Source organism: Fusarium venenatum, assembly GCF_020744135.1.
Source record: "Fusarium venenatum strain MPI-CAGE-CH-0201 chromosome Unknown EDB82scaffold_4, whole genome shotgun sequence".
Lineage (NCBI taxonomy): Eukaryota > Fungi > Ascomycota > Sordariomycetes > Hypocreales > Nectriaceae > Fusarium > Fusarium venenatum.
Window position 1 is genome coordinate 666,280 of NW_027072132.1, and position 15,770 is coordinate 682,049.

Sequence of the window (15,770 nt, forward strand, 5' to 3'; positions counted from 1 at the left end):
TTAATCTTTGCCATCGGAAGACTTCTCCAAGCAAAGTGGGACGATGAATCCAAGCCCCCAGGCGATGAGTTCTTTCAAGAGGCGCTCAAACGTATGCCCGACTTGAGTGATCTGCGAAAGCATGGGGTCCTCAGCATCTAGCTTATGGGGCTGTCCGCTCTCTATCTACAGATAGCAGATCGAAAGGAGGATGCTTACCTCTATGTAAGTATCTTCTCTGAACCCACAGCTAGGTCAGCAAACCTCACACCATCTAGGCTAGCACGGCCCCCCGACTGTCGCTGGGTCTTTGTTTACACAAGTCTAGACCTTCCCGAAGTCACACACGCTCGGAAGCAGTGCATCATAACCGGCTTTGGTGGTCGATCTACATGCAGGAACGGTATATCACTCTTGGTCGTGTAATTAACGTGGCCTAATGTATAGCAGGAGACTTACTGCCGCCGTAGGCTTCCCGATGGCTGTTTCGGAAGCATCAATCACTGCAGCTCATCCCGCATACCAGATCGGACACCCATCCTCTACCGCCATTGCAGTCAATGTAAAGTTGGCTCAAATTACTGGCCGCATCACCACCAGTTGGTCTACATATACTTCTCTGGCAGCATTGCACTAACACGCCCAAGCTATTTACTCCCAAAATATTGACCCAGAGGATGTTTTCATCAAAGAAGTTCAAGACATCCTACACTCGCTAAATAAGATTAAGAATGAAATGCCCCCCGAAATTTCAGGAGGGTCACATCCTACTAAGCTTTTACTTAGCGATGCGCCCCTACCTAGCTCTCAGCAGTCATCAGCGAGGACAATTACATCTCTTCATCTGACAGTCAACCAGGTAAGATGCTCCAGGATTCATCCAGCCTCCTATTGACAATAGCAGAATATCATTTACGCAGTGCGACCAATACTGTTACACATGCCACGTAGCAGCTTCAGCGGGGGTAGCAACTTGTATACGTCCATGAGTCATACCCTTCGTAGACTTGCAGACACTTGCGTTGAAACACCTCACAAAAGCTTGGTGATTCTCCACGGTCTGCGTAAACAAGACATCATAGGTGCATATCTTTACCCATTCCAACGTGCATCTGGGAGTGTGCCTATGGCCCCGGGTGAAGCACAAGGCCAGAGACTGAGTGCCCGGATCATGACAGATAATAATGCCTTTGAGATTCAGGACGCTGTAATGGCCAGTACAGAAGACCTGGGTGACATTGTGCTCGAAGGCGAAGATGATCTTTACTGGATATACCACAATCCCTCACTGTCGCTTACAGACGTGGAACAAACAGATTGGGAGACTCTGGACAACCATATTGTTTATTGTATGCTAATTCAACGATCCGAAAAAAGGATTTCCATCACGGCCTCTAGACCATGTCTCATTCTCAAATGACTCCCTTCTTTCACAACTTGCCCTCATTCCCAATCATAATCTCAACTTTTCCCGCCGATTGCTCACCAGAATTAGTCTTGACAAAATAACGGTCGCCCGAGTACAGGGGTTATAGTGCTCTGTATGTGACTTTGTTTGGTTCTGCGCCATGGATAGTGTGAACGTCGCGCCAATAGTCAAGCATGTTGATCAGCTTTAGTGGACCATGTACGACAAGACTTGGATGATTCTCAACTCCTTGACTCCAAGCGGCATCATTGTGGATTATGTGCGCATTGACCGTCAACGACGAGAAGCGGAACAGTGGGATGGGAGACCACGTCATATATCGTTCTGAAAAGCCTACGTTATGTCATGTCTTTGTGAGCTAGAACTCTAACCCTGGATGTGTTTTTTTATTCAGAAATGAGTTAATGGTTCATATACCTGCAAACGAGTGCTGTGTAGGATCATGCGCGCTAAGCTCAATCTGTAAGTCTTGTTGGTCGTCCCAAATAGCAATTGGATAATATTCGCAACACAATTTTGAGATGAACTGTAATTCTTTTCAAATTCTGAATTCCAAAGGCGTAGAAATTTAGAGTTAATCTTAACTAATTTAATGATGAGTGCGATCACATGTGTTTATCACCGTATCGCCCATAAATATTCAGCACCTTAGGTATTGCTACCCTGGAGAGTAAGTTTAACAACGTTACTTATCCTACTGCGACTTTTTTTATACAGCCTGCCTACATTTATTCCTTAACATTATACCCCATGAGGACAGGTCCTTGTTCATATAAAGAAGCTTTTAGGGTAAGTTGAAATTTGAACAGATATCAGGCATTGAAAAACAGTATCACAGTAGAGGGGATAAGTAGAACTCAAACCATTTTATCGACATTTCATTTGAATATATATACAGGTGAAATTCCAAAGAATAATAACTCAACAGAAACTTAAGGCAAGATCATCCATAATAAGAAAATGGAAGACCTAAGAACAAGACAAGAGTCCAAATGATAGCTACTTGCAGCTGCATACCATTTAAGACCAGGCGTTGCCAATGTTTCTGCCAAAGTTGGCGTCGATAAAAGGAACATTAGCACTGCCCCAACCATCGTTGGGCTTTCCATTTGGTCCGTTGACCAGACCAGTGCGGGCAGCAGGAGTCATAGCCGCCCAGTCGTAAATCCAGTAGGTACGGCCAGGGCTGGTCTTGAACTGCAGCTCGTGGTTCTTGCCACCACTGGTGAAGTACTCAGCCATGACATTGTTGCCGTTTCGCTGGGGATTCTTGGTCTTCTTATAGCTCCCGTGACCAGAGGCGGCAGCAGCGTAGAGGGTAGCTCCAGGAGACTGGTAGTTATCGATGAAGACAACAACATTCTCCCAGTCGTGGCGATGACCACTGACAAGGTTGCCATCAGCAGGCTGGTCCTTGGGCCAGTACCAAGCGTACATGATGGCAAGCTTGCCGTTGTGCAAAGCAGCACGGGCATAGGTCTGGCCCTTTCCGGTGTCCCTACAGCCACCAGATGTGGTACCGCTGTCTTGAAGTCCACCACTATTTGTCATGTTAGCTTTGATCGGTCTGCCAAATATAGTTAATCACATACCTGACGTCGCCGTTGGTGGCAACAGCAGTGTATGGCTGACAACCGTGGGCGATGTGAAGCAGAGGCTGCCACCTATCGATAGCAGCGCCAATGGCACCTCCCTGAATTGTCTTGCCAACAGGGTTGAGAGAATCGTGATTGACTGTGGCGCGGGCTTGGAGGTTGTTGAGGGCCTCAGAAGGGGCCGTCATTCCGGTGGCAGCAAGGGCCAGGAAGGCGCTGAAGATGGTCTGGGGATGCATTTTAGGTAGAAGTGAAGTCTGAATCTTGGAATTGCTACAAGATGGAGTGTAGAAGTGAAGGCGAAGGAGTTGTAGTATGTGATGATGAGAAATGTTTTGATTAGAAGCACGAGACAAGGTCTCCTTTATAGTGATTCTGAGTAGTATGAATTATCTCATCACGCCAAGACCTAAACATCTCGGCAAGTTGATTCGGAGTTATAATTCTATGCCTTCCTCCGTGCATTACCAATAAGCCCCCGGTATATGATGATGAGACAGTGGGATCTTGGCAGAGGAGTTGCAAACTAACTCTAAGCTTAACAAGTAGATGGGGCGATTAATGTTGTTTACCTTGATGGTATACGAAACTAAGTTGAGCTTTGATCGGTCTTTAGTTAGGAACTTCTTCGGAACGGAACTTGTTCATCGGCATTTCACTGCCCCGTAGAATCTCACGTAGAACCAAATTACATACGTGAGCGACTCAGTGCCTAGTCAGTTTTATGGCAGCACTTGGACGTTTACAACGGGAACGTATAATCTGAGATCCACTAGTTCGTCCAACAGCCAACGGCCTGCTCGGTTTCCTTAGTATATGGAAACTTTTGGGTTAAACCGCCTCATTTACAACGAACCTAGCTATATTAAACTACCTTCCAATAAGGGCTTACTACTTTGCTACTAGTTATTACCTATCTCCACTGCTCGACTTATTATAGCGGCTGACTATCCGAACATACCAGGTCTATAGCGTGATTCCAAATGCACATGCCTATAAACGGTACTGTCAGTCAAGAAGCCTTCTCTTTCGGTATTAACAAGGGCCCGAAAGAACCTCGGGGTCATGCCACATGCCTTACCGTCTGCAAGGGACAGGCTAGCAGATTCCGTCCGTGTCAGTTAATCTAATTAGGGTTTAGAGTTCATGGTTAAGCCAAAAACAACGTTAGCGTGACGGTGAAGTGGAGCTGGTTAGTAGGAGGTTAGCCGGAATCAGGGATCCTACAGGAATATTAGCCCAATCTACAAAAGTGCCTGAGCATTGCCGCTTGCTCGGCAGTGGTACAGCGTTGGGGTTGTAATGGTGTGACTGTCACTGATGCAATAGCCTTGATTATGTTACCTAAGAGATATTTGCTTCGGGTTTACTCATGATGCTGTACCGTATTTGCGGTGTGCTTGATCGCCAGGCGAGCAGTGAATAGCATGGTGATATTTTGAGAAAATGAGCTCACGCAACATTCATTGCTATCATATCACCAATGTCAGTGTCAATGCGCCACATAAGACTTCTGTCTCCACCAAGTCTCAGGCCACTACCGGTAACGTATGCATAGCCACAGGTTTTTGAGCATACTTACTTTTTTAAGCAAGTCAATTACGATCATCAACGGAACCGCTAAGGATCGTGCGATAGTAAAGTATGTAAAATACGAGGTTCATGTTTCGCGGTCCATGCTTGCAGAGAATCCCATGAATAAGATCTGGTGTTACGTGACGCTAAGTGTACTATGATAGTTAATAGGCAGGCTTAGCTCGACAGACCCATTTGGACCATCCCGATCCAGTGTGTTCTGAGGACAAATTCACAACGGTGATGGTATGCAATGCCGCGAGTGAAATAGTGCAGAGACATGGATCCTTAGATATTTATCTGGGGGCAGTCGTCCTGCCATGATAGGGATAGACGATTCATGAATCAACATCTATGGGCCCTCGGGATGTGCGGCATCGGCTTTAACCGAATGGCAACCCTGGATCCTGGCCTTGCTTCAGACCAGGGTTCCTAGTAGGCTATGTAAGATAATGACCGTTTACAGACTGTAACTGCCAAGATAAACACCACTCCAAAGCCACCCAAGCCCACGTGTTAAAACTAACTTTGAACGTTTAACAATTAGTAAACTTTAGGTTTTCCAACCACTTGCCGATTAATGTGACCGATCGTACTACGTAATTGGAAGTCTAACCAAGTTAGCGGATTACACTCCGCCATGTGGGATGAATACACCATTGTGACATATCTACCAGATCGTTGGTTCTTCCATGAGCCTGCCCTCATATCAAGTCTTTAATAACAATCCGTCTCTTAACTGTCAATACCTCGACATTGTGTAATACTAGTGGTATTGAATGGCATATGCCGTAAGCTACAAGATATCAGACTTAATTGGAGGTGGTCAAAGTAATGATCACTAAGGACGTTCGTTCGAAATTCAAACCAGCTGCGTAGGCTCTGCATCTACAGAACTTATTTTATAGAAAAATCGTGATTTTCTTTTCTGTTTTAGGCTTACACCCAAGTTGCATGTCAAGGTAGTTAAAGGTAAAGTTTAACATTGATAAGGTTAAGAACTTAACATTTGTATTCGTAATCTTGCTACAGGGGAAATTAACTTCTGACAAATCTGAAGTGCTAAATTCGGCCTTTATCCTGACTGTGCTGATTGTTACGTCTAAATGTCTCGGAACCTAGTTGTCATTAGCGATACTGGCTCAGTTTCCAGATGTAGCAGTCTTTATTAAAGCAGCCTGAACCACCTTTTCAGACTCTGTATACAAGTCGCTGGGAGCTTCGTCGAGAAGAATGACGTTTGGGCTGCGAATGAAAGCCCTAGCAATAGCGATGCGTTGTATTTGACCGCCAGACAGCTGATTACCGATAACAGATACCAAATCGTCAATTTCCTAAACCGCATTGTCCCTGCTCACCCTATAGACAATTCATACTGTTAATCAGACCTAGTTACCCTAGGTGCCATTTTTTTGACAATTTCAAATTACGGAAAAGAATATATATAAAGCATAGTACATCGACCAGTAGAATTAAACATATAATATAGAGTCTCGGGGCTCGTGACGTAGTATAAATTACTCCGTGCGCGGCCTTCCTCAAGTTGCTGGTTTGTAGCTTCAGCTGAGGTTTGCCCTCTCATAAATGACTGGTTTGTCTCAGTCTGCCCTCACGCAAATGGCGTTAAGGCAAACACAGAGGTTTAACAAACCGTCCAAGCACAAGTCGGAATCGCTGAAAGCACACTCGTCAGCTGAATCACAAGAAGCACCCCCAGACGCGGCGGTGGTGGCAGTGCTTGCAGCCTCAGTAGTGAAAGATCCTTCAATAAAAACCGTGGTAGAGGTAGGTTCCTGAAAGACAGCAGTGGTGGTGGAGGGAACATCGATTGTCTCAGTCTCTGTGGCACCCTCGATAACGGTAGATGAGAGTTCGATGGTGCTATCAATGACAGTTGCGGTCGAAGTAGCTTCGATGGTAGTGCCTGGTGAAGTCGTTGATGGGCGGCAAGGGCCTGCATTTGCAACAGCAGCAAAGAGTGCAAAAGCACGAATAACGTTGGAAGACAGCATAGTGAACGACTGGTATAAACGAGTGACAGTCAAAATGAAGAAAAAGAGTGAATGGGAGAAAGACGTAGAACGGAAAGAAACATGGTGGGATATTGGTTTATCTACCCCATCTTTCGTGACTATTTCCCCTGAATATCTGTTATTTGCTTGTTTTTAACCTAAAGAATAGTGTATAGAACTAGTGATTCACTATCACCTTAGGTTTCTTTTTTTTTTTTTTTTTTTTTTTTTTTTACACTGAAGCCTGACAGGGTTGTTCAGCCACGTCAGGCGCTAACATGTTTAGCTGAAAGTCTGGGAAATTATAGCGAAAACAAACGGAAAAAACAATGTAGGACTCCAATACAGCGAATCAAAGCTAGGCTCCGCTCCTCCATAGTACTAACCCTTCAAGCTATGAGAACGCGAAATGATTGTGTATGTCACTCTTCAGATCACAGCCTGTTCTTGTTAGGAAGAACTTGATTTATTTATTAACATCCGTATCTGCATACACAATGTCTAATATTTTATTAACTCCGCCCACAAAGTCTTTGTCCATCCTGGCAGAGCCTTCGAAGTGGGTGCAGAATTGCCAGCTATCTGAACAACGAGGTTTTTGTACAGGAACAAATCCAAGTGATAGGTTCCAAATATCGTAGCGCGTGAGTCACCCATGGCCTGAGTCTGCTTCTCCTTGAAGTTGATCAGATTCTCCTTCTCCCATTTAGTTGGCAGGGTAAAAGCCGCGAATCTCGTCGTCAGTCCGCTCACAGCATCGGCGAGACCGCCAGAGAATACCGATATCTGAAACGAGATAAAGGCTGGGGTGTCACCTATTACCTGTCCTGCCACACTAACCCTGGTTGTGGAAGCAAGTGGGAGAATACTGGAATCATTGAGAATAGTGTCGATGTCTGACTGGGGCTCCAAGACAATACCAGAACTTTTGTCCTTGTTTGACAAAATGGGATCGAGATTTGCATTGATAACATTCTGAACGTTGAAACCAGCCGACACGGAGGGGCTACCCGCGAATGCTGCGCTCAGATTCGAAGCCACAGTAGGTACAGAAACAGTCTCATCTTCGTGGTAGTGTTCAAGCTTGTAGTTGAGAGTATTACCCTCAAGTGTACCCATAGTTGATGTAACTCCATCCCATTTGCTCACATTCAGATGACGACCGTTTACCAATAATTCGATCCCGCTTTTAAGGGTCTTTTCTTGAAGGTATTGAGTGTAGGTCAAGTCACCCGCAACTGGTCCAGCACAAGCGTCGACCACCATGGATTCACCCTGAACATACTTGCCAGTGGCTGATATGGTGATAAAGACATGAGATCGGAATGGAGTTCGCATAGGATCCGCGACGTTTCCGAATTTTATGTTTTGCTTATCACCCTCAAAGAAAGGACTGTTCGTGCTGCCCCAGCCAGTAAGGTCTGCATTGATGTATCCGAACGGTGCCACAACCTCCCAGTGTAGACGAGTGTATGAGAGGCCGAGACTGAGAGCAGTTTCGACGATGGCAGCTTGATCAAAGCAGTTGACAAGTCTCAGAGTTTTTGTAGAATCGCTTTGGTGATCCTTGTATGTGTTGAGCCAGCCCATGAGTGAGAATTTTCCGCCACTTTCGTCAATAAAGGAGAACTGTCCGTCCCAGACATTGTATCGAAGCCAATGTTTCGTAGAGTCAGGACGAAGTTGTCCAGGTGCTGTCTTAGGGTCTTGCTTGCCGTGGCAGACATTGGTGACCCAACTGATCCAGTCTTGCTCAGTCTGCAGCTTCTCCGTTGGACCAGTGCTTACGTTGGGGACGAAAAGCCTCAAAAGGTCGATCGGTATGCCCTCTTTCAGAAAGAATTGGGGTTGAATCGGGTAGATTGCGTAGACTTCGAGCTTCGCCGTGCCCGCTATGAATTCTGTGGAGCAGCTCCCTATTCGATACCATATTTTGAATCTTAGCGTATCGTTGAAGCAACACGGAGTCTGACCGTTCCCATACTGGAAATGAGTCGACACCGGAAATCCCACCAACTTCCTGTCATTTCGGAATTCTTTCCCGTAGAATACTGATGGATTATCTAGACCAGCGTTTGCGAAGCTCATGAAAAGATCATCGGGTGCACTTTCTTTGAAAGTCATCCAGACCATGAACTTGACGGGAGACCCACGTGTGCAAGTGAAAGAGACGCTAGATGTTGATGTGGTATCCCAAAGAAGGGGGCTTGGGTCAGACCCGTCGTAGACATGCAGTCTACCAGTATTGTCGCCAATTTCGTAAAAGGTTGTAGCAGTGCTTGAACTTGGCTGCCAGTCACCTGTAATGGAGTGGAGTGACGCTGTCATGATGGATAAGTTTTGTTGAAGAGAAGGAACGGGAAACAAAGATATGTTGAGAGGATTTGGGGGGTTCTAAAAGTGCTGTTTGACCTAAGAAATGTTGCCTCGCTTTGTGGTAAGTAGTCTCTTATATATCTTTTCCGCGATATCAAGTCAGAAAGAAGGGAGGCTTACTTGTTACGTATCCGTGTTGAGACAAGATTCGCTAGTTTATTTTGGTACATGACAGCTTATCTCTATGGCTACTGAGGCTTGCTGAAAATACTTAATCGCTTACTCAAGCTTGCTATTGGCTAAGAAAGTTTAGAATAGTAGCTTATAATCGCTAGTGTATACAAGTTTTAGCGACTTTCATACGTTTGTGCATTATGGTTAACTAAAAGCAATCATCGCGTCAAAGGCAAACTGAATGGTTCGTTGAAGCTGGCCAATATTGAACTTAGTTGCAGACAAGCTAGTCAATTGCGGTTTTCAGCCGGGTCCTGAACAATCTAGACTGTTGGCAATGAGTCAATAGCTGATTGCTTGAACCACAACGTCTGCTATCATTTATAATATGGAATATGTCTAACCATATAGGTGATTACTGAAAAGTCCATTGGATGGCTGCAGATGTCAGCAGATGTGGCGCCGTGATTGGTAGAGCTTCCAGTCTCGTGCAAAGCTGCTCAGTTGAACAAAACAGAGCAGATTTCCCCTCTTTAGATAGTGAAATTCAAGGCTCGTTAAATCCTCTTTGGTATGCTCTATTTTGGGGGAAATAGCTGCTGACAACAGCAGAACTACATACGCGAGGTCTCTTTCCGCAGCTTCTTAAAATTTACTGAAAATAGAAAACTAGACAGAAGACAGAGAAAAGTAATGAATTTATAAAACCCGATTAAGTATTTAATCAGCCAGCATTTCATCACATAGCTTTTCCGCCATATGTAATCATGCTGTATGCGTGCACCAAAGTTAAAGACGTTGCATCAGAAATGGCTTGTCGCATGCTATTGACAGAAACATGCATCAGGCTATCACCGCCTCCTCAGAAGTGGCGGGCTTAATATGTATGTACGTTCATCACATGTTTCCCGACAGCTCTGTGACGAAGAGCACTATCTGAATTCACATTCCAATCGGAGGCTTTTCGTCAGCCAACCACGTTTAAATAACGAGAGTCTAGACTGTTGTGTCTCACATTTAGTCACCTTTGTGAAGAGTCAACAGGGAGACTTATCAGGGGTAATCATATGTGGGGTTGGTATGCTGCCTGTGTTAAGTGTGAAGGGTATCACGTGTGCGATCACGCGGTCTTGTTATATCTACCATGCAATCTGTGTTGTCTATAGTCCTACAACTCAGATCTTCAATTTTAGTCTTTCATCATTATTCTCATTCCATAGATTTAAATATATACGCTACTCACTGTGCTGTTTACCGTTGAGGTCAGCATTTAACGAAGAGTGGTGGATGGCATGGAAACAAGTCCCGGGTAGAACACATTCATTTCCGATGCACATCTGTATACTGCGTAAAGTTAGTAATAAAAACAAATTCCTTTTCCTACCTGAATAATACCTACTTGGTCATCGCTTTTTATTACCTTTGATGCAAAGACACAGCGCCGTTTAAACAATGTCATAGGACTAAGAATACCGAGTGCATTCATTCCAATGTTTTTTGAACTTTTGCCTTACATCAATACTCCCGACGTTCAGTCTTCTTCTTCCCAAAAACTGAAATTTAGGACATCATACTCAATTAGATGCATTCGTGGTAGCCATCTACTTATATTGAATTTAGCACATGGGTAAAAGTATCCAGTAGCCCTTGTTTTCCTATCTAAGACGTAGGAATTTCTAACCTTGAATGAGGTGATTGCGACTGACTGGGTTATCCTTACTCGGATTAGCTCGGCCCGTGTTATCTTATCAACTATCTAATCGCTGAAATTACCTCCGCGTACTATATAGCCAGGGCCTCATCCAGCAGCCTCCAGTACAATTCCAGATTGTTTTACAACATGTAGGTATCATAAAGAATAGCTACTTGCATATTTTACTTCTGAACATATCTCTATCACTTTGCATTTTAGCAACTAACTTGTTTATGCTAGTCGCTTTTTGCATATTGAGCTAAGCCGGTGTGGAAAAGGTCCAGTGTGGATTACACCTCCATCTGCTCACGATCGACATCAGTCGCTTATGTGCATGACGGTACCCACAAGATTCTTTGAGGGGATGTCAAGTATTACTATTGGCATCAGAGAGCTACAAAGCTTTGACAATACTGAAGCACTTTTAATTGCAGTCTTGGTCCGCACAAAGACGATTGGAAATAGACTTGGGTCTATTAATTAACCTTTAGCATAACTAGTTAGACAAGTGGACCTTGCGGACTTTGCGGATTTGCGGAGAAGATAACTCAACATTGATAAACTTAATATACAAAGTAGGAAACTTCGATTAACGTTAAAATTAATAATCAAGCTTGATGGGATTGAATTTCTAATATTCAAGGGATAAAACTTTAACCACAAGCATATAAATATGTCACTTGTTATGATGAAAGATGTAAAACCTAAACTAGTAACCATTTTCACTTCCAAAAGTCAATCAACACCACCATGGCACCAGCAATCCTCATCGTCGGCGCAACTGGCAACACCGGTCGAGGCGTAACTCAAACCCTCCCTCAGCTGCTGAAAGATAGCAAAACCCTTTCCGGCCATCGCATCATTGCTCTTACCAGATCAGCCAACAGCGATTCAGCTCAGCGTCTAGCCAAGATCCCAGGTGTTGAAATTGTTGAGCAAAACTGGACCGACATTACTCCTGAATGGTTGAGTGAGCATCAAGTCGTACGCGCTTTTATTGCCTCTCATAACGCACCAAACCAGTTTGCCGAAGAGTCATCCTTCCATGTTGCTGCACTCAACGCTGGTCTAGAGTACGTTGTACGTATCTCGACTACTGCAGCGAATGTCCGACCGGACTGTCGCGCATACTATCCACGAACCCATTGGGCCATCGAATCCATGCTCGGGTCGGATGAATTTAGCAACTTGAAATGGACATCTCTTCAACCCAATGTCTTCACCGAACTTGCCCTCGCCCCTGCTACCGCCGCTATCAAGCATTTTAAGGAGACGGGCAATCAAGCTCCCCTTAGCTTGATGTTTGCAGAACATGCGCCGGTTGCACCGGTCGATCCTGCCGAGGTCGGCGCTTTTGCTGCCCGTCTATTAGCTGCTGATGACCCAAACCGACACAACGGGGCGAAGTATGTTCTAAACGGCCCTGAGGATATAACAGGTCGACGAATCGTTGAAATGATTGAAGAGCGTACTGGCACCAAGGTCTTCGATGTGAATTTCCAAGATATCAGTTTTATCGATGGGCTTGTAGCCAGTGGTTTTGGTGGACCTGGCCAGTCAAAGACTGTTCTGACATCAATCAAGTATGCGTTGGCGACTATGTGGGAAGGAAAGGCTGCTGCGAACACTACCAGCAAAGAGGTCAGAGACATTGGTGCTCCTAAGCGCACACCTAGCGAAACGCTTGACTCCGTACTCAAGGAGTAGTTTCGAAATAGCGAGAGAGCTTATTCTCAATCCGATTTGTCGGATTTACTAGAATCCATTTGGAAAATAAATATATTTCGAACAGAAAAATCATATTTGAAATCATTAAGTAAACCGAACACGAATTTCTAGGAGTAAAGGTGGTAAGACTGACGAGTTGCAACCTTGTTGGTAACACCAGAACGCCAATAATAACAAAACAGCCAGTGACAAGGAGGTACGTGTAGTGGCTGCGTACTTACGAGTTGCCTTGTGGTTCGCCTACCGAGAGCCGTAAATGATCTGACTTTGGATTTTGATATAAGAACACTGACTGGCCTTGTTCGTTAGCAGCGGGGTCACTTTCCATCAGGCAGACACACGAATTTTGTTTGGTTACCAAATTGTGTTGTCTCACGATTCGACCAACTACGCACAAACTGACGCTCTCACTTATTTTAAATAAGGCATCAGTGACGTGATCGAAAAGCATATCTTGATATCGAAATTATTTTTCTCTTAAAACCAAACCCTCCAAGTATCGAAATTATTCTAGTTCTCCTTTACCTCCATGGCCATGATAGATATCCACGATGCGGCGAGACGTGGCGACAAAACGGCCCTATTAGAGCTCCTTCAAGATCCGGAATTTGATAAAATCAATAACAAGGACAAGCACGGCTACACGCCGTTATGGATTGCTTGTCGTCAGGGACACGCGCCATTTGTCTGATCGCTTTTGAGCCATGCCAAGTTCAATACTGACATGGTAAATACTATATGCGAAAGTAAACACACACCCCTACAGGTCGCTGCGTGTTTTGGATTGGACGAAATCATTAATATGTTGCTTGCGCAACCTGGTATCGAACTTAACACCAAAGATGTTAATGGCCATACCCCATTGACCGTTGCAGTGAAGAAAGGCTTCGAAAGTACAGTGAACCTGCTCCTGAACATGGACGAAATCGACTTGGGTCCGGATGGTCGCAACAAGACGCCACTTACCACAGTTTTCGAAGCTGGTCATTTGACAATAGCTTTGAATCTAGTAAATGCTGAAAGACGCCGAAGTTCCACAAAAACGAACGACACGATATTATCATGGGCAGCAGCGAATGAAACAGCTCCAAGAGAAAGGTCGCTCAGAGATGATCGACGATCTCGCTGGTGATGCTAAGAATTTGGCGGAACTTCGTCGTTGTCTTCGTACCCAAGTTCATGACGCAAAGACGTTTATTATGGATTATGGGCGCTCTCGGGGAGTAGACGTTGACCAACAGGCGATTGGGTCAATAGAGGGCTTTGCTAAAGTTGATGATTTACTTCGAGAGTTAGATCAAACCATTAGAGACTTGTTATAGTTGGTAGGTGCACTCGACATCCCCCTCTTTGGCTTACGGTAACTAATCGAATAGGGATTTGCGTGGGTCTCGATCCATGAGGCTCACAAGTCTGCGAGCCTTGGAACAAGCATGAAAAGACTTAGCTGGATCACAGTACGTGATGTGGTGACTCGCTATAATTGATGGGAGCTGAGACAGATATCTATAGTTCATCTTCCTGCCGGCTATGTTTGCATCGGTAAGTATGTCAGTTCATTGAACTACACTGGCTAAACAACAGAATTAGAGCCTATTCGGCATGAATGTGAACATACTAGAGGATAATCCTGACTGGCGATGGTACCTTCTTTTCGTAAGCACTATACTATTCCTTACCATCGCCGTGTGGTTGTTGTTCAAGTATCTGAAGGTTTGTCTATTATCCAACGAAGAAAGAATTCGCCACGATTTACTGTTTCTCTAACGGGGTTATAGATCGAGACTGAAGTACAAAAGCATTTGAATCGATGGAGAATGGAATTCAAGAAGAGGAAAGGGAATCAGAAGAAGAGAGGAACAGCAAAATATACTGTTTAAGGTGAATATGGCATGGAAAGCGATATGTACTACATACTTTACGTCTTCCAAAGAAAACCCGATATGTATTTTGCAGCTCTTGACCGAGTCTCATTATTAATTCCACTACTGGCCGTAAGGACCAACGATGTTGATTTATCAAGAAACTCCTTCCAGTCTCACATATTGCAACAGCACCCTTGCATCTCTTCCTTTGCAATTATTTGCTTGGCCTTAATTGTCCGCTCCATCATAATCCACAATAAGATGGGAAGGACTCCTCCTGGTGTTGGTGCAATTGCTAGATCGCTTCTGTCAAAGAGAGAGTGGCTCACGTCGCCGATGACGCCTTTTTCTGTAACATAGAAGCCAAGATCAACCAAGACACCGACTTCAGGTTTGACCATGGATGCTTTGATGAAACCGGGTCCGCGATGCAGTTCCGAGATGATGATAGAAACGCGTGGTGACTTGACTTCCTCCTGAAGAGCTTCATGTTTGTCTGGAGTAGCATCAAAAGATGGATCGAAGTCTTTAGACCAGCTCACATAGGGGAATTGTCCCTTTAACTGCTGGATGAACTCTTCCGTAATGATATTCCCGAAACCAACAATCTGAATTCTGGCTTGCTGTGCCGACCCTAGTAGCCCATATCTCGCCAACAAGCGGATCAAGGCGTCGGCAGCAATGTTGTTAGGCCGACCTTTAGTGTACTCCTCAATATTTTTCATAGGGTTGATAGACGCCATGACTTCTGGTTCATTTAGCTGCTGAGGTAACGGGCGCTGTATGAGGATCCCGTGGATTCGAGGGTTCTTGTTTAGCTTTTCGACTTGGCTTTCGACCTGTTTTGTAGACGCGTCGATGGGCATCTCGTATACCCAATAGCTGACGCCAGCCTATTCCGCAATGGGTCAATTTTGTTCCTGGAGGGATGGGAAGTTAAACTTACTCGTGCAGCAACGTGAGCCTTGATCTTGACATAGTCTACTGCATCATCGCCTGTGTTGAAAAAGAGAACGGCCATGACTGGTTTGATGCCACCCTTCTCAGCTTTTCGATGACACCAGCGGTCAATGTCATGCACGACTAGGTCTCCCGTGAGAAGACGTGCGGACGCGTCCTGGAGCGCCCAGGGGAGAGTCAGCAGCTCAACGGCGTCCATTGTCGCGCTTTATCTGTTTGTTTGGAAAAGATAGGACACAAGATGTTGTCGCTAGGTTAGCGTTCGAATTGATAAACTCTCATGTGCTGTCAACTGCCGCCAGTTAAAGTGATAACGCGTAGTAGAAGAATGCGGGGACCCTGCACGTGCCATGAAGATCTGAGACCAATAATACCATCTCCGAGTCAACCAGCCTCATTCTTGTTTATTGAAGAGTCTATTGGATATCTATAGAACTACCTTCC

The 15,770-nt window shown here is 44.9% G+C and overlaps 7 protein-coding genes across 7 annotated transcripts; 3 read left to right on the forward strand and 4 right to left on the reverse strand.

The window, feature by feature from the left end:
* Window positions 1-457: 457 nt before the first annotated feature.
* On the forward strand, window positions 458-1,736 carry EDB82DRAFT_528743 (uncharacterized protein; the record flags this gene model as incomplete). The annotated part of the gene is made up of 4 exons (XM_065609195.1): window positions 458-578; window positions 627-838; window positions 884-1,321; window positions 1,599-1,736. The coding sequence occupies 4 exons, from the start codon at window positions 458-460 to the stop codon at window positions 1,734-1,736; spliced, it is 909 nt and encodes a 302-aa protein (XP_065463152.1).
* Window positions 1,737-2,428: 692 nt separating this feature from the next.
* EDB82DRAFT_466941 (necrosis and ethylene inducing peptide) lies at window positions 2,429-3,314 on the reverse strand (the record flags this gene model as incomplete). Its single annotated transcript, XM_065607912.1, has 2 exons — window positions 3,001-3,314; window positions 2,429-2,948 (listed from the first exon to the last, which is right to left on the reverse strand). Exons 1-2 carry the CDS (start codon window positions 3,240-3,242, stop codon window positions 2,429-2,431), a joined length of 762 nt encoding a protein of 253 aa, XP_065463153.1. The 5' UTR covers window positions 3,243-3,314.
* Window positions 3,315-6,080: 2,766 nt separating this feature from the next.
* On the reverse strand, window positions 6,081-6,764 carry EDB82DRAFT_511365 (uncharacterized protein). Its single transcript, XM_025736938.2, has one exon. The coding sequence runs from the start codon at window positions 6,588-6,590 to the stop codon at window positions 6,177-6,179; it is 414 nt and encodes a 137-aa protein (XP_025591848.2). The 5' UTR covers window positions 6,591-6,764; the 3' UTR covers window positions 6,081-6,176.
* A 327-nt stretch (window positions 6,765-7,091) lies between these two features.
* Window positions 7,092-8,714, reverse strand: EDB82DRAFT_528746 (uncharacterized protein; the record flags this gene model as incomplete). The annotated part of the gene is made up of 1 exon (XM_025736939.2): window positions 7,092-8,714. The coding sequence occupies one exon, from the start codon at window positions 8,712-8,714 to the stop codon at window positions 7,092-7,094; it is 1,623 nt and encodes a 540-aa protein (XP_025591849.2).
* A 2,655-nt stretch (window positions 8,715-11,369) lies between these two features.
* Window positions 11,370-12,610, forward strand: EDB82DRAFT_511367 (NmrA-like family protein). Its single transcript, XM_025736940.2, has one exon. The coding sequence runs from the start codon at window positions 11,524-11,526 to the stop codon at window positions 12,478-12,480; it is 957 nt and encodes a 318-aa protein (XP_025591850.1). The 5' UTR covers window positions 11,370-11,523; the 3' UTR covers window positions 12,481-12,610.
* A 209-nt stretch (window positions 12,611-12,819) lies between these two features.
* Window positions 12,820-14,381, forward strand: EDB82DRAFT_560946 (ankyrin repeat-containing domain protein; the record flags this gene model as incomplete). The annotated part of the gene is made up of 6 exons (XM_065609747.1): window positions 12,820-13,186; window positions 13,268-13,510; window positions 13,878-13,958; window positions 14,014-14,043; window positions 14,092-14,157; window positions 14,280-14,381. Exons 1-6 carry the CDS (start codon window positions 13,031-13,033, stop codon window positions 14,379-14,381), a joined length of 678 nt encoding a protein of 225 aa, XP_065463154.1. The 5' UTR covers window positions 12,820-13,030.
* Window positions 14,382-14,539: 158 nt separating this feature from the next.
* On the reverse strand, window positions 14,540-15,525 carry EDB82DRAFT_528748 (uncharacterized protein; the record flags this gene model as incomplete). Its single annotated transcript, XM_025736944.1, has 2 exons — window positions 14,540-15,259; window positions 15,313-15,525. 2 exons carry the CDS (start codon window positions 15,523-15,525, stop codon window positions 14,540-14,542), a joined length of 933 nt encoding a protein of 310 aa, XP_025591853.1.
* Window positions 15,526-15,770: the final 245 nt, after the last annotated feature.

Excerpts from the sequence above, each read along its gene's own strand:
- EDB82DRAFT_511365 (XM_025736938.2), bottom strand. The coding sequence starts at position 6,590 with ATGCTGTCTTCCAACGTTATTCGTGCTTTTGCACTCTTTGCTGCTGTT.
- EDB82DRAFT_511367 (XM_025736940.2), top strand. The coding sequence starts at position 11,524 with ATGGCACCAGCAATCCTCATCGTCGGCGCAACTGGCAACACCGGTCGA.